This window comes from Saccostrea cucullata, unplaced genomic scaffold (assembly GCF_032062105.1).
Source record: "Saccostrea cucullata isolate Sc308-1 unplaced genomic scaffold, CSIRO_AGI_Scuc_v1 ctg12075, whole genome shotgun sequence".
Lineage (NCBI taxonomy): Eukaryota > Metazoa > Mollusca > Bivalvia > Ostreida > Ostreidae > Saccostrea > Saccostrea cuccullata.
Window position 1 is genome coordinate 13,025 of NW_026930301.1, and position 27,338 is coordinate 40,362.

A 27,338-nucleotide genomic window follows, 5' to 3' on the forward strand; every position below is an offset into this window, starting at 1 on the left:
TTATATATTTTTATGCAAAAAGAAAAACATTCAATCTTTTGAAATACAAGTATCACAATACTAAGGTTTCTCGCCTGTAATCAGTATATGTCTGTATGTAGATCTTAAATTTTTGTCATCGGTTGAATGCCTTTCGACACATAACCCATCTAACAGGTTTATTATGTGCTTATCACGTGTGTATCTTCAGGTGTCCATCTAGATCTGACTTTTTACAATATGCTCTTGGACAGAAATAACATTTACAAGGTTTCTGTCCAGTATGTATCATCATGTGTATTTGTAAGGTATCTCTCCGGGTGAATAACTTTCCACAAACATCACATTTATAAGATCTATCACCTGTATGTGTCCTCATGTGTTTCTGTAAGTGATGTGTCTGCCTAAATTCTTTGCCACACACATCACATTTATAAGGTTTGTCTCCAGTATGTGTCCTCATGTGTCTTTTTATATCGTTGGCATATTTGAATTATCTCTCACAAACATCACCTTTGTAAGGTTCATCACCTGTATGTATTCTCATGTGTCCCTTTAAGTTATCTTTCCAGGTGAATAACTTCCCACAAACATCACATTTATAAGATTTATCACCAGTATGTGTGCTCATGTGTTCTGTAAGTTCTGTAATTGGATGAATACCTTGCTACACACATCACATTTATAAGGATAATCACCTGTATGTGTCCTCATGTGTGTCTGTGAGCGTATTGTCTGGCTGAATGTTCTCTCACACACATCACATTTATAAGGTTTATCACATGTGTCCTCATATGCGTCTGTAAGTTTCCTGAATTGTTGAATGCCTTCCCACACACATCTCATTGAAAAGATTTATCACCAGAATGTCCATCACATTGATAAGGTTTATCACCCGTATGTGTTCTCATGTGTGTCTGTAATTGATTTGTCTGGCTGAATGCTTTCTCACACACATTACATTTATAAGGTTTATCACCTGTATGTATTCTCATGTGTGTCTGTAAGTGATTTGTCTGGCTGAATGCTTTCTCACACACATTACATTTATAAGGTTTATCACCTGTATGTATTCTCATGTGTGTCTGTAATTGATTTGTCTGGCTGAATTCTTTCCCACACGCATCACATTTATAAGGTTTTTCACCTGTATGTATCCTTCTGTGTTTGTGTAAGTTCTGCGATTGGGTAAATGCCTTCCCACACACATCACATTGATAAGATTTATCACCTGTGTGTAGCTTCATGTGGCAGTTTAAGTTACTTAAATTGTTGAAAGCCTTTCCACAAACATCACATTTATACGGTTTATCACCTGTATGTATCCTCATGTGTGTCTGTAAGGCATTTAATCTGTTGAATGCGCTCCCACAAACATCACATTTATAAGGTTTATCACCTGTATGTATTCTCATGTGTCGCTGTGAGTGTTGTGACTGGCTGAATGCTTTCCCACACACATCACATTTATAAGGTTTATCACCTGTATGTATCCTCATGTGTCTCTTTAAGCTATGTGGCTGACTGACTGCCTTTCCACACACATCACATTTATAAGGTTTATCACCTGTATGTATCCTCATGTGTGTCTGTAAGGCATTTAATCTGTTGAATGCGTTCCCACACACATCACATTTATAAGGTTTATCACCTGTATGTATCCTCATGTGTCGCTGTAAGTGTTGTGACTGGCTGAATGCTTTCCCACACACATCACATTTATATGGTTTATCACCTGTATGTATCATCATGTGACTCTTTAAGCTATGTGGCTGACTGACTGCCTTTCCACACACATCACATTTATAAGGTTTATCACCTGTATGTATCCTCATGTGTCCCTGTAAGTGTATTGACTGTCTGAATGCTTTCCCACACAAATCACATTTATATGGTTTTTCTCCAGTATGTATTCTTTTATGTTTGATTAAGTTATGAGACAGGCTGAAGTTCTTTAAACAGAAATCACATTGAAAAGCTTCATCAGTTGTATGCTTTCGTATGTGTTTCTGTAAGGTATTCAGGTCTTTGAACGCTTTGGTGCATAACCCACAATTAAAAGGTGTTATACTTGCATGTCCAATCACAGCCTGACTTTGAATCTTTGAATTAGATGACCAGACTTCTTTTTCCATCTGTAAATTTAGTAAAAATTGTTTTAAGTAGTGTGTCAATCTAAGTTTTTTGATGATTATATATAGAGAAAACAGAAATTAGACATAAATGAATTCCATTGCAAACAAAATTTTGCTTTTTTTTATGTATCTCCTTTCTCTTTTTTCCACTATACAGATGAATAATAACAAGAAGCCCAGGGACCACATCGCTCACCTGAGCAATTGGCTAGGAGAGAGCACATATCAGATCAGAACTGAAAGTTTACTTCGGGGGGGGGGGGGGGGGGCTTGAATTTTAACCACCCAGGGGGTCATGATTTGAACAAAATAGGATCTACACTACCTGAGAATGATTTCTTAAAAATATCACTAAGCATGGCTTTGAAGTACTTGAAAAGAAGATATTAAAAGGTTTCCCCATATATTCCTATGTAAAACTTTTAACGGCCATTTGGCCCCACCCTACCCCCGGGGGTCATGATTTGAACAAACTTGAATCTACACTACCTGGGGATGATTCCATATGAGTTTCATCTTTCCTGTCTCAATGGATCTTGAGAAGATTTTTTCTATATATTCCTATGTAAAACCTAGATTGGCCATTTTGGCCCCATCCTACCCCCAGGGGTCATGGTTTAAATGAACTTGAATCTACACTACCTGAGGATGATGCAACATGGGTTTCATCTTTGCTGGCCCAGTGGTTCTTCAGAAGAAGATTTTTAAAGATTTTTCCTATATATATATATATCCTATGTTAACCTTCGATCAGCCATTTTGACCCCACCCTACACCCAGGGGTCATGATTTGAACAAACTTGAATCTACACTATCTGAGGATAATCCCACATGAGTTTCATCTTTCCTGGCCCAGTGGTTCTTAAGAAGAAGATTTTTAAAGATTTTTCCTATATATTCCTATGTAAAACTTGGTTCAGCCATCAAAACTTTTAGTTTTTGTATCATTTTGTACCTTTATGTAACAACTGTACTATATGTAAAAATAAGAAAATTAGATATAGGAAGCATGTAAAATAACTAATATATCCTTAAAACTTAAGAAAAGTAGAGGGAATTCAGATTAGCAAATATCAATTTTATTCGAATTATCTATGTCAATTTGATAATATCATTTTATATGCCCTTTATGGTTATATATTTTTATGCTTAAAGAAAAACATTCAATCTTATGAAATACAAGTATCACAATACTAATGTTTCTCGCCTGTAATCAGTATATGTCTGTATGAAGATCTTAAATTTTTGTCATCGGTTGAGTGTCTTTCGACACATCACCCATCTAACAGGTTTATTATGTGTTTATCACGTGTGTATCTTCAGGTGTCCATCAAGATCTGACTTTTTACAATATGCTCTTGGACAGAAATAACATTTATAAGGTTTCTCTCTAGTATGTATCATCATGTGCATTTGTAAGGTATCTCTCCGGATGAATAACTTTCCACAAACATCACATTTATAAGATCTATCACCTGTATGTGTCCTCATGTGTTTCTGTAAGTGTTGTGTCTGCCTGAATTCTTTGCCACACACATCACATTTATAAGGTTTGTCTCCAGTATGTGTCCTCATGTGTCTTTTTATATCGTTGGCATATTTGAAAAATCTCTCACAAACATCACATTTGTAAGGTTCATCACCTGTATGTATTCTCATGTGTCCCTTTAAGTTATCTTTCCAGGTGAATAACTTCCCACACACATCACATTTATAAGATTTATCACCAGTATGTGTGCTCATGTGTTTCTGTAAGTTCTGTAATTGGATGAATACCTTGCTACACACATCACATTTATAAGGATAATCACCTGTATGTGTCCTCATGTGTGTCTGTAAGTGTATTGTCTGACTGAATGTTCTCTCACAAACATCACATTTATAAGGTTTTTCACCTGTATGCGTCCTCATGTGCGTCTTTAAATGTTGTGTCTGCCTGAATTCTTTCCCACACTCATCACATTTATAAGGTTTATCACCTGTATGTTTTCGTCTGTGTTTGTGTAAGTTCTGTGATTGGTTAAATGCCTTTCCACACACATCACATTGATAAGATTTATCACCTGTGTGAAGCTTCATGTGGCAGTTAAAGTTACTTAAATTGTTGAAAGCCTTCTCACACACATCACATCTATAAGGTTTATCACCTGTATGTATCCTCATGTGTGTCTGTAAGTGTTGTGACTGGCTGAATGCTTTCCCACACACATCACATTTATAAGGTTTTTCTCCAGTATGTATTCTTTTATGTTTGATTAAGTTACGAGACAGGCTGAAGTTCTTTAAACAGAAATCACATTGAAAAGCTTCATCAGTTGTATGGTTTCGAATGTGTTTCTGTAAGGTTTTCAAGTCTTTGAACACTTTGGTGCATAACCCACAATTAAAAGGTGTTATACTTGCATGTCCAATCACAGCCTGACTTTGAATCTTAGAATTAGATGACAAGACTTCTTTTTCCATCTGTAAATTTAGCAAAAATTGTTTTAGGTAGTGTGTCAAGCTACGTTTTTTGATGATTATATGTACAGAAATCAGAAATTAGACATAGATGAATTCCATTGTAAACAAAATTTTACTTTTCTTTTTCTTTTTTTTTTTACATGTATTTCCTTTCTCTTTTTCCACTATACAGGTGAATAATAAAAAGTGTTTAAAATCATTTTGGGTAAAGACCGACGTGTCTTATTTTCTATACTTAAAAGCAATGAAGTAAAAATTTATTCTAAATATATTGCTTAAAAACAACTCCTTAGTTTTGAAAATAATGTTAAAGAATTGCACCATGTTTCCTTTTAAAATTACACAAAAATTTCGGAAAACACTCACAACTGTAGCCATACAATATTAGTTAAAATAATATTATTTCTTAATCTAAACTCCTTATAGATTACAGTTGCAGATTCAGGAATTTAATAACAGGGGAGAGGTGGTACAGAGGGCAGGGTGTCTGGAGCTGCGTTGAAGCCCCATGGGGGTTTGGAGCACATTCCTGGTAAGGCCCGGGGAACGAACGTCTGCTATAATATGCACCCCCCCACCCTTGATTGAGAAAACCAATCGTCACCTTGCAGGAATTTTATAATACATTGCCATGGCGGTAAATCATTATTTTCGGAATATCTCATACCGTACGTGTAGATCTACTGATAAGTTTGTGTTTAATGCTAGTAATAAAAAAAATAATTATTTACATGCTTGTTTAACAAAATACAAGGAAATTTTAACAATCAAACCGTGGATTCGGGGGAAAGGGGGGGGGGGGCTCGATGCAACGGCCCTGGATCCGCTTTTGAATTGCATGTTTAATTTAAACCTGTCTTGAAAGCACTGATGTTAACATACAGCATGATAAATATAATCTAAATCATACTTTTGAAAAGCTGCATGATTATTTTCAATAAAACATGAAAAAATCTTTTCTTGAACATAACGTCAACATCATGTCAAATACGAAGGAGGCGCTCGTTTTGATAAGAGGTACGTGTATAAATCAATTGACTGTTTTTCATTGAATGTATTGATTGAAAATTTATCATATTGTTATTTTATTATGGAAGACTGAAAAATTCTGTTATTCAACATATGTCACATGGTGACGTCTTGTTTTTAATGTATTGCGTCATTGATTTCCATGCAATGTCCCTTTATAAATTTTACGTAGAAAAGATTATGTGGTTTTCATAACATTCAGATACAGATTTAAACAATAAGTTTCCGTAAAAGTACAGATTAGATAATAACACAATCAGATTCAGACTTCAACATTTAATTTCTTTAAAAGTATAGATTTTAATGAGGAGGATTGATTGATTTTGTATTGTTTAACGCCGAGTCGGCAATATTTCAGCCATATTTCGGCGGTAATGAGGAGGAGGAAAAGTTACATCTATCCAAAAACGAAGTATTTTCAACTAAAGTTTTTCTTAAAAACGGACGTGGCCGCACTTTTGTACAGTTATTTTTTTTTCTTGCATATTAGTTGCCAAAGTACACTTGTTCTTTCTGCAAAGTTTTGCATATGTACTCGGATGTAGCCACATCGAAATGTTAACTTGAAGAGTAGAAAAACGTCCAAAATAGGTGATTTCCGGAATATATGACCGGTGTTGAGTGTTACACAAAAGGTCACGTGAGCTGAAGAAAATTGATACCAATTTTTCACAAAGGGGAACCTAAACAATAAATTGACACAGTTTAATAAATGTTATCGTGCGTTTAATGTTTGCCGATTTTACAGGGCCGCCTTGTAATACATAATGTACCCAGTTCTTAATGAACAAGTGGAAATTTTTGTGAGATGCAAAGAACTTTATTCGGTAATAACCAATATTTGCCCCCCCCAAATCAAACTTTGATGAAGATATATCATATTAAGTTCTTAAACAAGAGAGTATATGCTGACTTCAAAACACTGAATATTTTCATAAGTAATGATGCCATTTGTACATAATGACGTCACAAACATAACGTAAATTTCAGATTTTTATGAATTTTACAGAAAAATGTACATATTTCGTCGATATTTTGAGTAAAAGTCACCGAGCGTATGTGTGTTCAGGATCAATATTTTGATAATGATATAATGTGTAGAATGATAATATCAATGAAATATGTCAAAATTGTTCCTGAACAAACTTGCGCTGCATAAATTTTAAAGCTAAAATTGTTGAGACGTCATAAAAACAAAAATTGTGAATACACTGCTTTGACACTATAATATTTTCTGTTGATTTATATTTCTCATGCAATTTATTGAATTCAGCATTTTTCAGGAAGTTGTCAAAATTTGACTTTTGTGGGGGCAAATATATGCAATATACCGCATATAGTTCTTTAGCATCTTTAGCATTTGTCCTTAAAATTGGGTATTTAATTTTTAGTGAGATGTACTACCGTATAGCCGTTTTTTTTTTTTTGCGAGAAACAAATTTTGCGATTTTAGGTTGTTAGGATATATCAATAATTTTGGTGGATATTATTTTGGTGAATTCAAATTTATTACCATTAAGTTGCAGGTTAAGAATGCGCTCTTGTTATGATTGCACACGTCCTCCCAAACTTGCCAAAGTGTCTGGAAATCCTCAGAAATAATAATGTAAAGAACATTTTTAAAGAAGTAAAATATTTGTATACAATTGAAAACGAAAGTAAATCACAAACTTATTTTTTCCGTTAGCTAAATCCGTTTATATATACATATTGCTGACAATGCATTCCAAGTGCATGTAGTTTTAAACATTAATTGTTGAAAAAACTTCATTGGTCATAAGTGTGCCGTTTAAATAACAGATGATTTGAATCCATTGTTTAGCAAGCATGACACCTTTATAACTTTAGGATTGATTGGAGTAAAAGTTTTGGCACTGATGAAATCTAAATAAAAAAAGATAAATTTATATAAACTAAATATTTTTGTTTAATCAAAATAATATCAGTATGGATAATTATATCTTTAATTATTTGTAACTATTTGTTGGCTTATTTAACGGTGAAAGCTCTACCGGTGATTTGCCGTGACCATTCAAAAATGGGGAATATACAAACACAAGGTGTGTAGGTTACAAATTAGGCGGTTTTTATTTTGGTGAATTTTTATAAATTGCCAAAATAGGCCAAAATTATATCCCCGCCAAAATAACCGGCTATACGGTACTAGGGATTTTGAAATGTTAACTTAAACTTTTACAACTGTAACACAAATAATTTTTTGCGATGTCGGTACCTTCGCTAATAATGCCAAAATTAAATCCTCGCTAAAAATTCTGCTAAATGGTATAAGTAAAAATAGAAATAAAAAATACAAAAGCCACATTGGCCACATCGCATACCTGAGCACTGTGGGTATGAAAAAGTAGAAATTAATATATCAACCAGTTATGGTTTTGTTATTCTTAAAGATGATTTTAAAGAATTTTCCTATATATTTCTATGTAAAACTTTGGTTGGCAATTATGGCCCCGTCGTACCCCAGGTGTCATGATTTGAACAAACTTAAATCTACACTACCTGAGGATGGTTTCATCTTTTCTGGCACAGTGGTTCTTGCGAAGATTTTTAAAACAAACCACTAAATTTTCATTAATGCCCAATTATCTCCCCTTTAATGAGGGCATTGCCCTTCATTTGAAAAAAACTTGAATCCTCTTCACCCAAGGATGTTTTGTGGCAAGATTGGTTGAAATTGGCCCAGCTTTTCTTGAGAAGAAGTAAAAAATGTGAAAGATTTACAGACAGACAGACAGAAGAACGCCAGACAAAATGTTATCAGATTTTAAGCTGTTGAGCCTTCGGCTCAGGTAAGCTAAAAACGGGATTTTCTAATTTTGCATCATAACTTTGTAGCTAACTGGGATTTTAACCCATTCTTTGCTACGCCGTTAGGCAACACAGGTCAAAGTCTAGTTGATGTTTATAAGGATAAAATCAAAAATAATTTAGATTTTTATTAAGGATTTTTTGAACAGGTTTGATTAAATTGTGTTGAATGTCACTTCATATTCTTCTTTGATAAATCTGATTTGAAAACAGCTCACATTAATAGGTATATCACTGATGTTCATTTTCATGGCATTTTGTCTGACAATGCCAACTTCGTTTATATGTTATTACCTATATGAATCCTCATGTGTTTTTGTAAGGTATCTAATCAGCTGAATGTTTATCCACATACACCACATTCATAAGTTTTTTTCACCTGTATGTATCCTCATGTGTCTCTGTTTGGAACTTGAACGGTTAAATGCCTTTCCACACACATCACATGTATAAGGCGTTTCACCTGTATGTGTCCGTATGTGACTCTGTAAGTGACCTGAATGGTTAAATGCCTTGCCACAAACATCACATTTATATGGTGTGTCACCTGTATGTAACCTCATGTGTTTCTGTAAGTCATCTGACCGTTTGAATGTCCTCCCACACACATCACATTTAAATGGTTTATCTCCTGTATGGGTCCTCCTGTGACTTTGTAAGTGACTTGGCTGATTGAATGCCTTCCCACACACATCACATTCATAAGGTTTATCACCTGTATGTGTCCTCAAGTGTCTATGTAAGTGACCTGAATGGTTAAATGCCTTGGCACAAATATCACATATAAATGGTTTGTCACCTGTATGTATCCTCACGTGTCTCTGTAAGTCATGTGACTCTCTGAATGCCTTCCCACACACATCACATTTAAACGGTTTTTTTCCTGTATGTATCTTCTTGTGACTCTGTAAGTGATTTGACTGATTGAATGCCTTTCCACACAAATCACATTTATAAGGTTTTTCACCTGTATGTGAACTCATGTGTATTTTTAAGCTATTTGATCTGCTGAATGCCTGTCCACATACATGACATTTAAAAGATTTTTCACGAGTATGTGTCCTCATGTGTTTCTGCAAGTTGCCTGATACAGAAAAAGTCTTTTCACACATATCACATTTGTAATGTTTTTCACCTGTATGTGTCCTCATGTGACTCTGTTCGTTCTGTGACTGGTTGAAAACCTTCCCACACACATCACATTTGTATGGTTTTTCACCAGTATGTGTCCTCATGTGACCCTCTAGGTTCTGTGATTGGCTGAAAGCCCTCCCACACACATCACATTTGTATGGTTTTTCACCAGTATGTGTCCTCATGTGACTGTTTAGATTTCCTGGCCAACTAAATGTCTTCTCACACACTTTACATTTATAAGGCTTTTCAGCTGTGTGTGTACTCATGTGTGTCTCACTGAATGACTTCTCAAATACATCACTTTTATAACGTGTTTTATCTGTGTGTATCCTCGTATTTCTCTGTAAGGTACCTGATTGGTTCCAAGTTTTTTCACATGCATCACAACAATAAGATACATAATTACCAGTTTGTGTCCTCATGTAGACAGCAAAGTCATCTGATACAGAGAATGCTGTCCCACAAAATTCACACTTAAAACTTTCCACCCTGGTTTGAGACCTTATTTGTCCCTGTAATTGATCTGAACTAGTGATACATATCCGAGGCATTTTACTTACATATGTATTGATGTGTCTTTCTGAATTTCCAGTTTGATCTGCATCTGCACAATAGTTCTGTAATTGTTCATTATCGTTCTGAATATTTGAATGGGGCTCGAAATATCTCCTTTTCCTCTGCAAAAATGACAAAGAAATCAGTTTTAATGCTCCATAGGGCACTGCTCTGATTTCATTTATTGTGAGGATAAAAAGTTAGACAAATAAAGATTAAGTTATACTGATTCAAGGTAATAGTTTTTTTATTTAAAAATATGGGATACAGAACAAAGGCAAATAAGAACTTATTTTGCCATGAGAATTTCTGAAAATTGAAATTGTGTAGCTTTGGTTGAAAAGACTGTATTTATGACTTGGCCCCTTAGTAACTAGGTATCAATAAAACATGACGTAATCTTCTCTCTAATCAATGCTTAAAGCAATATGAGCTGTATTTTCGAAAATTTTATTTTGCTGGTAAAATGTGCTATTATGATTAATTTGTATGTAATTTAAACCCTAATGACCAATAAGCCCAAAATAAAGTTTAAAAATGTTTCAGAACAAATATTTCTATACAACTGAACATACAGTTTAATATAAGAAATAATTATTGTACAGGACGACAATAATTCAATTTTGCTTCAATCAAAGCTAATAAAAAAATTTCCATCGCGAATATGAACAACAGAAGTTTATAAATGATTTATTTTTCTGTCATTAAATTAGTTAATCACAAATTTGCAATAAAATTTTCCAACGTCAAACATGCAGCTCATATTGCTTTAAAAACATCATCATACATGTGTGAACGTTTCTCTGTAGAACAAAATAAAATCTGGACAGACTTTATATTGTATAACAAGAGCCCCATGGGCCTTATAGGTCACCTGAACATCATGCAACAACTTTACAACGATTTACTTTGGTTAATGTTCTAGCACTGTTTAAACTGGACATCATTGCATTCACAATTTTGAAAGCAGCACCATTGCTAATCATAACTTTTCACTTTGCATGTTTAGTTTGGTTACTTAATACCCATAGACAGGATAGGGGTACAAAAAATGCATTTCGACTAATCGGTAATATTCAGCAATAATCAGTATAGTGCCACTACCACACATGAACCCCTGACCCTTGGTCCACACATTTCAAAATTTTGGAAAAGGCACCTTAACTTGTTTATCAAAAATATTTGAGTAATACAAATGAGAAAATTTCAATCAATTAATTCATTTTCAGTATATAAGTAGAGCCCCCCCCCCCCCAATGGTACCCCTTATCCAGAGGCATTGAAATTCACAATTCAGGAAGAATGGCCCTTGCTCATCATAGCTATATAGGTAGTTCATTTGCTTAATACCCAGTAGCAGAAAAGAAGATTTTTGAACAATTTCTGCATTTTCTCTATATGACCAATAGAGCCCCGCCCTAACAAAATGGCTCTATTCCTTTTAAACCGTGTTTTACTAATAACTGTCTGTATGTATGTTTTAATGCAGTACCATATTTGAAAACTAGAATTTTTGCTAAAGTATGTCATCCTGGATAAATAAAGGCTTTATTATTATTATTATATTACCCCTGACCCTGGAATCATAAAATTCACAGTAGCATTCTTCCTCATCATGACTATGTACTTAGTTAGTTTAGTTGATACCCAGGAACAGAGAAAAAGATTTTTTAAAGAAATAATGTATTTTCACAAAATAATTAATAGAGCCCCAGTCTAAGACCAGAACCCCTGACCCTGGGGCCATAAAAATTCACAATTTAGGGAAGAAAGATTCTTGCTCATCATAACTATATCCTACATTAGTTTATTTAATACACAGCAGCAGAGAAGAAGATTTTCAAACAATTTCTGCAATTTCTCTATTCAACCAATACAGCCCCAGTCTAAGACCAGAATCCCTGACCCTGGGGCCATAAAATTCACAATTTTGGAAGAAACATTCTTGCTTATCATAACTATATACTTAGTTAGTTTGTTGAATACCCAGCAGCAGAGAAGAAGATTTTCAAACAAATTCTGCATTTTCTCTATATAATCAATACCTTTTAACGTCCCTCTCCAGAATATTTCACTGATATGGATATATAGTCAATAGAGACTAGCCCTTACACCAGAACCCCTGACCCTGGGGCCATAAAATTCACAATTTTGCAAAACGTATTTTTCCTCTGAAATCATAATTATGTTCTCAGTTTATTTAATACCCAGGAGCAGAGAAGATTTTTAAAGAAATCATGCATTTTCACTATATAATCAATAGAGCCCCGCCCTAGCACTAGAACCCTTCACCCTGGGGCTATAAAATTCACAATTTTGCAAAAGGTATTCTTCCTCATCATAACTATGTCCTTAGTTAGTTTATTTAATACCCAGGAGTAGAGAAGAAGATTTTTAAAGAAATAATGCATTTTCACTATATAATCAATAGAGCCCCACCTTAGCACTAGAACCCCTGACCCTGGGGCCATGAATTTCATAATTTTGGTAGAGGACTCAATTATCATTCCATTCCTGCTAACAGTTTGACTGCTTGATGTCCAGGAGTAAAGAAGAAGATTTTTAAAGTGGTTTTGGTCCCACCCCTCAGGCCCTAGGCAGGGACAATGGAATTCACAATTTTATTCCCCTTCACCAATAGATGTGTTGTGTAAAATTTGGTGGAAATTGGTTGAGTGGTTGTAGAGAAGAAGCTGAAAATGTTCATATGTTAACACACGACGCACGACGAACTACGCACGAAAACAGATAGCAAAAGGTCACCTGAGTTTACTTAGGTGACCTAAAACTACTTCATAACACCTCAGCTATTGCAAACTTGTACTCAACATGCTCAAGTCTTTGCATTACAAAATTCCAAAAATGAACACAAATGAAAAACAGCATTATATTCACATTCATTGATTATTTCATTAGTACCTAACATAATGGATATGTCAATGTACCTATTTTGTAAATGTCCTCTAGGAACATGAATGCATTAATTTCATAACAATGTCATCCTGTGAGCGCATACCTCAAAGTCTAGTTTATCTAAATAAAGATAATGTCAGAAATAATTTTCAAATTTTTTTTAGCTTTTTTAAAGGACTGTTTTTTTGTAAATGCAGAGCACCAGATAAGGTGCGTATTTGCAGAAATACGCATTAAATTTTACAAAATACACATTGAAAATTAAAATCAAAAGCCTGAAAGGCTTCAATGGCGTTGAACAAGAAAAACAATTTCAAAAGATCTGCAAATAGGTGAAGCGAGTGACTCCGGTAACATAATAATAAAATTAAATAAATAGTCTTAACACATTTACAGTATAGGGCCTGATAACGTTGTGTCCTGGTCCGAATGAGTCAGGGTTCGAATTGACCAGACATCGTCAGAAATGTCCATCCTCTATATCAATCTAATTTTTTTTCAGTCAATCGAAGACATACGAAGGGTTTCATAATATATTTTAATTAATTGCCATTGTCAGTGTTGTTCTGTTGTATAGTGATTGCATCTTAACTACAACCATGACTCTAATGTTACAAGTACGATCGACTTACGATAGGGCGCGGTAAACAAATGGAGGAAATGGATAAATACAGTAATACTGGCATTACTGGTCAATATCGTAAGTTGTTCGGCTAAAATTGGTAAAAGTAAAGCTAAGATTAAGAAATTCAATCTTTATAGTCTTGTTGTATTCGTGTTTATTTTGTAATTATTTTACCTTATTTAAGATTGTTTGTATTACAGTAATCGGTCCCAAAATGTGATTCATGTCATTCGACGCACCCTCTCAGTAGAAATTCATCCGCAACAACCATAACGTTTTTCTTGCGTAAAAATTAAACATAATATCGTTGTTTTGTAGTAGTATTAATTGAAAATACAATTGATTTGATTTTATATTCAAGCTTTTATTCATTGTGAACGTTTTAAAAGAAATTGGTTTACAGCTTTTGCTTTTTTGTATTGCGGATGCATCCACTGACACGTGTGGTCGCGTAAACCTGACTCCTGACTGATCCCTAGATGACGATCGGGCAAGCCCGACGCCATAATATAGCATGCAATTACGCATGAACAATCATACGAGGGGTGATCAAAAAATTCGCAAACTATCTCTTTATCTTCAAAACCACAATCCAGATTAGTATGAAATTCGGTACACACATAGCCATACACAAGGTCTATAAATACCATATGATGAATAAAGTTTCTCTCCTTGTTTGTGACGTCACAATGTGAAAATGACGTCACTATTTAGGTCACTTGTGAAAAATAGTTGTCTCAGTCGAACTCGTTCACCAAACGACTGTACAATTTATTGTAATATCTTAGAAATCCCTCTACAGTATCATATAATAATTTGTACACAGTTTATTGAGATAAATGAGTTCCTATAAATTCAATTAATGATTGAATTAATTGTTTTAGTGAAGGAAAGCTGATGGCTAAAAATGATACATGTCATCTTGCCTAGTGAAAGCAAGTTTGAAAAGATTTGTATTTTAAATTAAGCAATTTGCTATCAAAAACCTCCAATTAGCACTTCGAAAAATAGTTGAATATTTGAACAATGATATGAGTATTAAATACCTAAGATATTGTTTACTTTAGATTTTAAACATATTAGATATGATTAAAAGGATGCACCCATTCTCTATCCACCTTGAATAAAGGTCTCTCCTGAGAGAGAAGCTATGTATTTTAATGGTCGCCATGCTTATTTTTGGAAAGGATGTTATTATCCACCCATTCTGTTGCAGAGATATGACCATTTTCTGACAAATTAACTGTTCTTGTCATAAAAATTAACTCCCATGGAAAGAAATATAAAACGCGGAAAAATCTTTTAACTTTTGTGACAGAACGCTACGCAGGGGGTCACGTGACCGCCAATATCACGTGATTCGCGCAAGCGCAGAACGGTGGTTGATGTGCATTAAAATTGGGGAAGATTAATTTAAAATATAATCTACATTAAAACCAAATATTGTTTCTTGTATGGAAGTTATTCAATAAGTTTGCGAACTTTTTGATCACCCCTCGTAGATACGCATTACACCATGAAAGTACTGTGTACAACAAAGTGAAGAACTCAAGTACAATTAATTTACTTAATGATACCAATTGAGGTTCAAACACCAACTCGGTGTTTGATTTTTCTCAAAACGAAGTACAGATTTAAATTAAATCTTCTTAGTGAGGAATATTCTAGTAATGACGACGACAATCTCCATTTCGGAAGGAAGAATCGAAGATTTAGATTAAATCAATTTCTATGTAAAAAGATTATGCACTAGGCATAACTTTTTTATTATGGGTTCAAAGCCAATTTTTCATCTCTCTCAACTTGCCATATTAACAAAGATTCTTTCAGTTTACCCTTGATACGATATCTTAAATGAAGGAAATAATAGTCAAAAAAGAATGCTTCCCAATCATAGCAAAAAGTCTTGATGAAATTTACAAAATTTATATTAAAAATTGTGTTATCCATCTCTCCATTTCCTCTTCGATGAACCCGACTTCACATTAACAGGTAGTTAAATTCATTTTATAGTTCCTTGGAAATGAGACCTGCTCCAAAAACATCAACCTGTTCACTCATCCAGAAATGTCGGTCTGATTCAGCATTTGACATGATTGAAGAAAGCCTAGCAGTGTTCATCTTTAGATATATCACCCATGCAAGTTTGGTCAACGTAAAGATTATAGCTACTGAGAGGAGGCCTGTTCCAAAAATTTAAACCAGCACCAAAAACATGAATCTGGTCATTCCTTTGCTGAAATTACAGATCTGAAACATTGACGATTACAATTAAACAAACAAGAAGCATCTGCCATGCCACTCTGATTAATGTAGGGCAAAGCAGTACTTAAAGACAAAACTTAACCAAAAACTTGAACCTGGGATGCCGATGCTGAGGGTATCAAAGAAGCTATCCCTAACTGCATTGAGGTGAGATAAAAAATTATTTACCTTCACTGTTAACAGCTGTTGGTTTTCTTCCTCCTCCACAGAATCAGAAATCCCAAATGGCTCCTTCTTTACTAAGACAAGTAATGTGTAAGATTTAGAATGATAGAGTTTGTGTTAGATTTTTTAACTTAAAATGATACCAATTTTTTTTTGTTACAAGAGTTCAATCTAGTAAAAATTCTTATTACAACAGTATGTAAGTACATGTACTGCAATACATTTAATACCGTATATACAGGGCTATTTTTGCCATTTCATACTTGCAAACAATTTTGCCCCATTTTCAATTCACCCACTTATAGTTTAGTTCAAGAAATTACACTGTATTCTTTGAATTCCCCCCCATTTAAAATCAACCAAATAAGGGTAGGGCGAAAGGGGCAAGAATTTCCTTTATACAGTATATTTTTGCCTAATCCAATATTTACACCGTTCGTCAAAATCAAAAACCTTTGCTCTAAATCATGTTTCATATTGTAGTCTACTTGTGTGCAAAGTTATATTGAAATCTGACTAAAACTGTAGGAGAAGCATTTTGAACAAGAGGCCCATGGACCACATCGCTCACCTGAGCACTGTTGCTAGGAAAAAGTAGAAATTGGTTTATTATTGAAAAGTTTAACTCCAAAAGTAGTTACATGACCAATCATGGCTTTGCTATTCTTGAGAAGATGATTTTTAAAGAATTTTTCTATATATTTCAATGTAAAACTTTGGTCGGCCATTGTGGCCCCGCCCTAACCCCTGGGGTCATGATTTGAACAAACTTGAATCAGCATTTTCTAAGGATGCTTCCATATATATATATGATGAATTTAATGGCTTTGTCATTCTTGAGAATAAGATTTTTTTTTAAAGTTTTCCTATATATTTCTATGTAAAACTTTGGTCGGCCATTGTGCCCCACCCTACCCCCGGGGGTCTTGACTTGAAAAAATCTGATTCTACACTACCTGAGGATGCTTCAATATAGATATGATGAATTATGGCTTTGCTATTCTTGAGAAGATTTTTAAAGAATTTTCCACTATATTTCAATGTAAAACTTTGGTTGGCCATTGCCCCACCCTTCCCTGCGGGTCATGATTTGAACAAACTTGATTCTACACTACCTAGGATGCTTCCATATAAATATGATGAATTATGGCTTTGTCATTCTTGAGAAGAAGATTTTTTAAAAAGTTTACCTATATATTTCTATGTAAAACTTTTGTCGGCCATTGTGCCACACCCTACCCCCGGGGGTCATGATTTGAACAAATCTGAATGTACACTACCTGAGGATGCTTCCATATAGATATGATGAATTATGGCTTTGTCATTCTTGAGAAGAAGATTTTTTAAAAAGTTTACCTATACAGTGAAACTTCTCCAAACCGGCCCCCCTGGAAACCGGTTCTCCCTGAACATTGGCCAAATTTAAAAGTCCCGGCAAAATTCTTAACATTTCTTTACACATAAACTCTCATAAAACCGGCCACCCCTGAAAACCGGACACCGGCCACTTTTCCAAGAACGAAAGTTAAGAAACATAGGAATTTTCCCCTCATCATACCGGCCACTTTATGATTGCAAGAAATTTAACTGTCATTGGCCAGAAGGGTAATAATGACCGGCCGGAGGTGTGAAAAATAACCTACCCACAAGTAGTCAAAGGTGTGAAAACTGAATATGGCCTCATAGGGTTTTCTATTGTTTAGCCGTCTTGAAGGGGTTAGTTATCGTGCCAGACTACGTAAATGGCCGGTCTAAGCTGTGTACATATGATCAACATCAATTAAACTTGAGTTAATAAAATATCAAGCAACTAATAAATTTAAATCAGATAATGAATAAACAAATTATCGCACGCCATATTGGATCATCTTTTTAAATACACATAAGCGGCCTTAAAATTAAGCACTGTTAAATAATGCTGAGGGAAAAAAATTAAATAAAATGTTTACCAAAATATACATTTCATGATTAAAATAACAGAAGTTTTGTTCAGAGATTACTTTTAACTGAAGTACAAACTTTTTTTAATGACATAAGCGATACACAGATACACATGCAGTACTATCAGTTTAAGGTAAAGTGTCTGGTTTATTTCTTCTCATATGGTTAATAAAGTAACTTTCAATGTTTTTTGTGTTCTTATTTTCTAATTTCTTCTTATAAAAATAGACATGCATGCCTATTATATCCTGACTAATAATATTTTTTTAAAACCTTAAGAATACATAATGTGTCTGCTGATATATTAATAACATGTTGACAGATAATTGTAACAGACACCAATTATATATTTTTCCAAGCATCTGTCACACAGTTCTACATTTCTTCAGTATGTTAGATTCTCGGGAAACCGGCCACCCCTCTAGTCCGGCCATTTTATTCAGTCCGGCAGCTGGCCGGTTTAGAGAAGTTTTACTGTATATTTCTATGTAAAACTTTTGTCGGCCATTGTGCCTCACCCTACCCCCAGGGGTCATGATTTGAACAAATCTGAATGTACACTACCTGAGGATGCTTCCATATAGATATGATGAATTATGGGTTTGCTATTCTTGAGAAGAAGATTTTTAAAGAATTTTCCACTATATTTCTATGTAAAACTTTGGTCAGCCATTCTGGCCCCGCCCTACCCCCGGGGGTCATGATTTGAACAAACTTGAATCTACACTACCTGAAGATGCTTCCATATAAATATGATCAGTTATGGCTTTGCTATTCTTGAGTAGAAGATTTTTAAAGAATTTTCCACTATATTTCTAAGTAAAACTTTGGTCGGCCATTTTGGCCCCGCCCTACCCCTGGTGTCATGATTTGAACAAACTTGAATCTACACTACCTGAGGATGTTATCCCATAAGTTTCATCTTTCCTGGCACAGTGGTTCTTGAGAAGAAGATTTTTAAAGCATCCCACCAAAGTTTCCATAATTTCCAATTATCTCCTCTTTGATCAGGGCCTGGCCCTTCATTTGAACAAACTTGAATCCCCTTTACCCAAGGATGCAAGTTTGGTTAAAATTGGCCCAACGGTTCTTGAGAAGAAGTCAAAAAAGTGAAAAATTTACAGACAGACAGCTAGACAGACGGACGCCGGACAAAATGTGATTAGAAAAGCTCACTTGAGCCTTTGGCTCAGGTGAGCTAAAAATTGTTTACAGACAGACAGCTAAATGGATGGACAACAGACACCTTACTATCACATAAGCTCTTCTAGATTCTGACTAGTATAGTTAAAAATTGATAAACAGTATTATGTATTTAAGTGTAGTATACTTGTGCACCAAGTTATAAGACATGTAGGAGGAGTAGCACCAGGGTAGCATCTCTCTTATCAGAGTATCAATGAACCAGCTGAACCTTAATTTACATTTAATTATACACACCAGTAAACTCCATATCAGGTGAGGGGTCTTCAGTATAAGGTGTATGTGTGGACTTGAATTCTGCCATTATGACCTAGTTATTGCTCTAGTCCAAAACCTGCAACTGAGTAAACAAATAATTCATTTGGCAATACATTATTCTCAACGAAAAAAACAAAACAAACTAAAACTCATGCAAATAATTCGATTTTTTTTTAAGTCCAAGGGGCATAACTCTGTCAAAAATGGCTTCAGCATACCCAAAACAGAACTTAACATAGATATCATACGCAGAATAAGCCGAAGATCTAGGGGTGGGGTGCAGGACCCCCTTTAAATTGCAAGGTTAAAAAATGTATATACTAAAGCAAAAAATAGGTACCATGGACCCTCTTGGAAAAACACTGATCCCCCCCCCCCCCCCCCCCCGGAGAAAAAATTTCTGGATCCGTGCCTGGATATTCATCTGTATAATAAATTTTATTTTAGTATGAACAGAAATGTGAAGAAATGAAAGGGAACTACTTCTTTCCCTTCCTATGTATTGCGGGTTCTATGGTATCGCAGTATTTCTGTTTATGAGCTGGCACACACTGAAAACCGCACGTGACGGCCCGATATTTTTAGACATTGTAAACATATCCACGTTGAATTCACTGACAATTTTTTGTTGATTTGTTAACTTCATTTCTGCAACATTTTCGCACTTTGGTCGCCATTGATAAATTTTACGAATACTGCTTGATATATTTAAACAATAAAATGCTTTCTTTGTTTGTTATTACTGGAATGAACGGAAGCAGCTGTTGCAGAAAAAATACATAACCCGCATAAAAAGACATTTTATTGTTTATATTTATATCTGTTTAAATTATCATTATAAGTAGGATTAAAAATATTAATTACTCTGTATTGTGTTAATGATGCGAACGTCTTTGTACGTTTCATTGATGGAACGGCCACTGATAAAGAAATCTGTACAGGTGATTTGCCTAATGTAGTTCATGCAGTGATGAACGCAATGGGTTTTCTTAAGAAATAAAGAAGAAAATATTCAGTGGATGTAAATGTATCACCAAGAAGACAATATAAAAACTAAGATCACAAAGTTGAATCAACACATTCTGTAGTTTGGTGTTTACTATGAAAATGAGGCTTTGAAGATCATGTGTTTATTTTTTAAGGAAGTAAGAAAAAAATTAAAAAGTATGGAAAACAGTTTTTGTAAAAAAAAAAATTAACAAAAAATTGAGAATTGTTCATGTTGTTTTCGTTGGTAAAAAAATTACACACTTCAATTTGGGTTGAAACATAACAAATTATTATTAAATATAGTTTTTTTTTCTCTTTTTTTTTTTAAATATATTCTTCAATAGAGAAACAAATATATTTATGAATTGAAATTCAAAGTTAAACCATTAAACATTGTTAAAAATTAAAAAAAAACAAACAAGAGGCCCATGGGCCACATCGCTCACCTGAGTACTGTAGCTTAGAAAAAGTAGAAATTGGTTTATTATTGAAAAGTTAAAATCCAAAAGTAATCCCATGATCAATCATGGATTTGCTATTCTTCAAAGTATTTTCCCATATATTTCTATGTAAAACTTTGGTCGGCCATTTTGGCCCCGCCCTACCCCCTGGGGTCATGATTTGAACAAATTTGAATCTACATTACCTGAAGATGCTTCCATATAAAGATAATGAATAATGGCTTTGTCATTCTTGAGAAGAAGATTTTTAAAGAATTTTCCCATTAATTTCTTTGTAAAACTTTGGTCGGCCATTTTGGCCCCCCCCCCCACCCCCGGGGGTCATGATTTGAACAAACTTGTATCTTCACTACCTGAGGATACTTCCATATAAATTTGATGAATTATGGCTCTGTCATTCTTGAGGAGAAGATTTTTAAAGTATTTTCCTATATATTTCTATGTAAAACTTTGGTCGGCCATTTTGCCTCGCCCCACCCCCGGGGGTCATGATTTGAAGAAACTTGAATCTTCACTACCTGAGGATACTTCCATATAAATTTGATGAATTATGGCTCTGTCATTCTTGAGAAGAAGATTTTTAAAGAATTTTCCTATATTTTTCTATGTAAAACTTTGGTTGGCCATTTTGGCCCCGCCCCACCCCCGGGGGTCATGATTTGAACAAACTTGAATCTTCACTACCTAAGGATGCTTCCATATAAATTTGATGAATTATGGCTCTGTCATTCTTGAGAAGAAAATTTTTAAAGAATTTTCCTATATATTTCTATGTAAAACTTTGGTCGGCCATTTTGGCCCCGCCCTACCCCCGGGGGTACATGATTTGAACAAATTTGAATCTACACTACCTGAGGATACTTCCATATAAATTTGATGAATTATGGCTCTGTCATTCTTGAGAAGAAGATTTTTAAAGAATTTTCATATATATCTTTATGTAAAACTTTGGTCGGCCATTTTGGCCCCGCCCCACCCCCGGGGGTCATGATTTGAACAAACTTGAATCTTCACTACCTAAGGATGCTTCCATATAAATTTGATGAATTATGGCTCTGTCATTCTTGAGAAGAAAATTTTTAAAGAATTTTCCTATATATTTCTATGTAAATGTTTTGTCGGCCATTTTGGACCCGCCCCACCCCCGGGGGTCATGATTTGAACAAACTTGAATCTTCACTACCTAAGGATGCTTCCATATAAATTTGATGAATTATGGCTCTGTCATTCTTGAGAAGAACATTTTTAAAGAATTTTCCTATATATTTCTATGTAAAACTTTGGTCGGCCATTTTGGCCCCGCCCTACCCCCGGGGGTCATGATTTGAAGAAACTTGAATCTTCACTACCTGAGGATGCTTCCAATTAAATTTGATGAATTATGGCTCTGTCATTCTTGAGAAGAAGATTTTCAAAGAATTTTCCTATATATTTCTATGTAAAACTTTGGTTGGCCATTTTGGCCCCGCCCTACCCCTGGGGGTCATGATTTGAACAAACTTGAATCTACACTACCTGAGGATGTTACCCCATAAGTTTCATCTTTCCTGGCACAGTGGTTCTTGAGAAGAAGATTTTTAAAGAATTTTCCTATATATTTCTATGTAAAACTTTGGTCGGCCATTTTGGCCCCGCCCTACCCCTGGGGGTCATGATTTGAACAAATGAATCTACACTACCTGAGGATGTTACCCCATAAGTTTCATCTTTCCTGGCACAGTGGTTCTTGAGAAGAAGATTTTTAAAACATGCCACCAAATTTTCATTAATTCCCAATTATCTCCCCTGTGTAAAGGGCGTGGCCCTTCATTTAACAAATTTTGAATCCCCTTCACCCAAGGATGCTTTGTGGCAAGTTTGGTTGAAATTGGCCCAGTGGTTCTTGAGAACAAGTTGAAAATGTGAAAAGTTTAAGACAGACAACACAACAAGACGGCATGTACATGACGGACAGACGGACGCCGGACAAAATGTGATCAGAAAAGCTCACTTGAGCCTTCGGCTCAGGTGAGCTAAAAAAAAAAGGAAAAAAAAATTGCAGCAGATTTTTTTTAATCTCAGGAAAAATATCAAACTGTAAACCAAAAGATACAGTGTATTTACAGGGTTTGACATTAAGGCACGTCCGACCAACTGAGTCTAGTAAGAGATGGGTCCGGTCGGGTGAAATGTCTGTGTACTAGACAGACTGGTCATGCAAGAAAAATAAAGGAATTTTATATATACTTTTAAACAAATTTATTATCAATGAATCAGGGGCTGACAAATAGATTTTTCAAGCACTTGCCCACGGGCAAGTGCATAGTCAAATTTCACTTGCCCTACTTCAATTTTTACTTGCCCCACCAGCACTTTATAGTCATCATAATGAATTAATTTGTCTCTTAATCGAAAAAAAATTAGCTTAGAATTATTATTTTGAATATTGGCGACATTTAAAACTATCTGCCATTAAGTACTACGTACCATACAATCTGTTGATTGATCGTATGCTGTTTTATGTCCCGTTCCAGAATAATATTTTCTTTCATATAGAGACCTAAAATTGCTATCATATTTCAGCTATAGTAATGATATCTGCTATTTGTTTAAAACAATTGTTTCGGACATTTATTTTTTTTCCTCATACCTGATATGCTTAGAGGATTTTGTGCTGAGTTTTTCACTAACATTAATTGTTATGGACGATGTACTTATCATTGGCTTTCGATCGTTTTCTGCCTCATATAACTGTCAAAACTTTCTCCATTTCTCCAATGCCAATTTGTCACTTTCAGTTAAGTACAAATACATGTACCGGTACTTAAAACTTTCGGTAAAACTTAATTGTAATGAATTGCATAATGATGACACAATTAATCTGGTTTGCATATGAAGTGTGACAAACAAAGGAAGATAACTCTTATAGCAAAATAATTTTAATTTCGTGGAAAACCGACATTTTAAAAAAATATTTATTGATTGATTATATATTAAATCACTTGCCCGTGGGCAAGTGCCTTTTAAAAATTCACTTGCCGCCTCTAAAATTCACTATGGCGTCGGGCAATGGGATTTGTAGAGCCTGAATAAAAAAAATCAGAATGTCTAACATAGTAGAAAGAAAACTACATATATAACAGACAGCCTGACCGAATTGATAAATTATTAACAGCAGTCATTGTAAGCATTCGTAACTACTCGGCCATTTTCTTAAAGAGAAACAATAAGCTACAGAAATGGCTGAGAAGTTATGATTGTCATTGTCAAAAGATTCACATGCCTTACATTAGTAAACTGTGTAAATTGCAATAAAACTATACATAACATATTTTTTATGATACTTAAAAATTTATCAACAATTTTATGGTATGGTATTATTATTGTAACAAGGATTAAGTTAAGTTAGGACTTAACACAACAAGCCGCATGTATATGACCTATTTTCGATAATTTGGCATTTGGAAAATTTCGTTATCAAAATAAACCAATAAATCAAACAGATTATAAAAAAGGTTTAGGTCATAAATCATAACTATTTCCTGTGTTAAATATTTTTTATGAGTTTGGTCAGGGAAATTTTTGTAAAGGGTCAGGGCTAGTAAAAATTTGCCAGACTAGCCCGATATTTTCCTATCAGAATATCAGGTGAAATGATTTATTAAAAATTTACCATTTGTTACTTTTAATTTTTTTTACTGTCTATTTAAACATTTAAATATTCATGTCAATTTTCTCTTAATTGCATTCTTTTCATTTAAAAAAAAAATGATTACATGTATTGCAATATTTGCATATTACTTTTCATATCCTAATTTTTGAGTGTAAAAAGAAAGAGAGAAATTAACTCTTCAACAGACTTCAACCAGAGACATGGTTTTAAATGTCTCTGCTTCAACAGAATTTTGCATGTCTGGAGAGAACATGTGATGTTTGTAAATAAAGAATGTCTGTCTACAAAGCAACTATAATGTATTTTGTTCTTAAATACCCTATGAAAGTTAAATCAGGGGATAAATCCGATTAGCCTAAAATTAATTATATATCCACTTCAATGTACAAGTGGGTAGAAGGGGAAGCACTTCTGATTGCCCCCCCCCCCCCCCGGCCCCCCATTCTTAAAGTTGATAATCTTTGATTTCACTTTGACATGTTTGAAGTACAATATCATAAAGTTAAATTATACCAAAGTTATTAAATTATAGGTAGATCACAGTTTAATAGCACTTTTATTTTTTTTAAATATGACACTGCTAGGCGGCCTTAGACTTGTATTAATCGGATACCGCGATACGATACCATAGGGCGCACTTGTTTCATAAGCCGGGTCAAGCCGTTTAATATTCCGGAAGCGGGCAAGTCTCTTGTTTCAAGCCGGGCGGTCAGAAAGTAGCCCAGATCGCCCGAAAAATTTCGAGCGGCCAAATGAAAAGCAATATGGCGGAAAATGGAGGTAGAAATGTTCTTGATGGTGAAATATTCGTTTTATCATTTGGCGTAGTCTCGGTGTCAATTAAACATACAGTACTGAGATAATAAGTGACTTTTACAATATATTTGTTTATATTTGCACGACCAACACTTTTTTTTTTAATTTTAAAGCTGCTTTTCAGTTCTGTGGGTAAAGAGGCCCTATATGCCCCAAATTCACAGATTGTACATTGAATGGATCTAGTAAATATTAAAACGAAATATATCTACTAAATCGTTGTTCTCCTGCGTTCAGAGAATTTTTTTTTACAGCAACAGCACCAATACGAGCCATATATCTGGCTTATTTTTCACTCGTTTCAGAGACACTAACCGGATCAATATGTCATGTGATAAAAGGGAACCGGGTCATCGTCCGGCTGTCTGAAACAAGTGCGCCCATAGAACTCTTTCGCGGTGTAGTAAGGTAAACAATGGTACTTCTTTTCGATAGCTCCGAGTAAATAAACAACAAGATAAAAAGTCAACAACAGAACAAGAAATATAAATAAATTTTAGAAGAAACTGAAAATGATATTTGTTTCTTGAAATATCCCAGGTATTGAAGATATTTTTACAAGATAGGTTAACTACCGCAATACCTGTAACCATAGGACCCCGGCGTAAAACATGTATAAGGGCCAAAACTTCCTAGGATACACAAATAGAATTTCTTAGTGCTTGATCTCTGACAGGTTACAATTGTAAAATAATTTGTCTTACCTAATATACAGGTTATCGCAAGGACTGATGGAATATTGGACAATCAGGGTATTTTTAAATATTGCACCGACCTTTGTGTGTAATAAAGTCAAAATGGCGATCCCGATCATAATCTTGGCAAGTGGTAAAACTAGACTTCCCGACTCCCGACTGTCCCGGAATTCGTTCTTTTATTGACATCTTTACAACCATAGACCTATGTTACAACCGAAGAACAGAATTTCATAAATGTTTAAGCTCATTTTCTAGGTTGCTGCAATTTTCAAATGCAAAAAAAGTTTGAACAAAATTATTTTCAAGATGCTGAATTAGCATTCCATATTATGCAATTCCACATAGTTACGACAGCCAACTGCCACAAAAGGCACACATATTTGAATAAATTTTCAAATTTATTGGATATTGTATATGTCACAGCCTAGTCTAGGTATTATAGTTGTAAAAATGAACACAAATACGGCTGCTGGGTTCGATACTATTTAATATATTATAAGTAATCAGAAAAAGGGTGATCTGCAATATAATAAAACATGTATTTAATATTCCACACCTCACTCACACTTTTACGCGGATAATTTAAACTTATGAATTTAGATAATTCAGAAATTCATTTCAGTTAAATAAAATGATTAAATAGATAATGAATAATTATGGACAAAGAAATAATTTAACAATTATTTCTTACCGTAATCCTAGACTGAATTTGTCACAATATCATAAGATAATTTGTGTTGGGGAGAGAGAGAGCGTCTTCTCTCCCCAAAGTCTAAGGTTGGAGTGCCCGTGAATTAGTACTGGCGCGAATGCGCAGGAAACATATAGAAAAACCAGTTTGACCACTCACACACTCGGATACTCTCACTGACCACTCACCCATATAAATGAATGAATGAATGGATAAGGCAGTGAATGAAAATAGTAAATTCCGTTGTGACGACGGAATTCACTAGTTACTATAATAATATGATGCCTTATTACAAGATATGAAAATGATATGAATGATAATTAGTAATATTAATTAATTAATTATAATTCACCCTGTGACATTCTCCTCCTCTTTGAGAAAAATGTGTCCTCACATTTCATCAAATAATAGACTACAAAATATAAAAACTGAAATAAAACAATCAATATTAAAATATATCAACACACAATTGATTTCTAATGTTTTGCAACATCTTCTGCTTTGTAGCAGAAAAGAAAGCCTTTTGTATTAGCACA

General features: G+C 34.4%; 1 protein-coding gene across 5 annotated transcripts; it reads right to left on the reverse strand.

Annotated features, from left to right (window-relative positions):
- Positions 1-294: 294 nt before the first annotated feature.
- On the reverse strand, positions 295-26,164 carry LOC134283636 (zinc finger protein 569-like). Of its 5 annotated transcripts, XM_062766135.1 has the most exons (5): positions 26,118-26,164; positions 19,474-19,576; positions 16,096-16,166; positions 10,130-10,246; positions 295-2,114 (listed from the first exon to the last, which is right to left on the reverse strand). In XM_062766135.1, exons 2-5 carry the CDS (start codon positions 19,538-19,540, stop codon positions 822-824), a joined length of 1,548 nt encoding a protein of 515 aa, XP_062622119.1. In that variant the 5' UTR covers positions 19,541-19,576; positions 26,118-26,164; the 3' UTR covers positions 295-821. The 5 variants fall into 5 exon arrangements, with proteins under 5 accessions (XP_062622119.1, XP_062622120.1, XP_062622121.1 ...); XM_062766136.1 differs by lacking the exon at positions 10,130-10,246; XM_062766134.1 differs by lacking the exon at positions 295-2,114 and having other exon boundaries at positions 8,555-10,246.
- Positions 26,165-27,338: the final 1,174 nt, after the last annotated feature.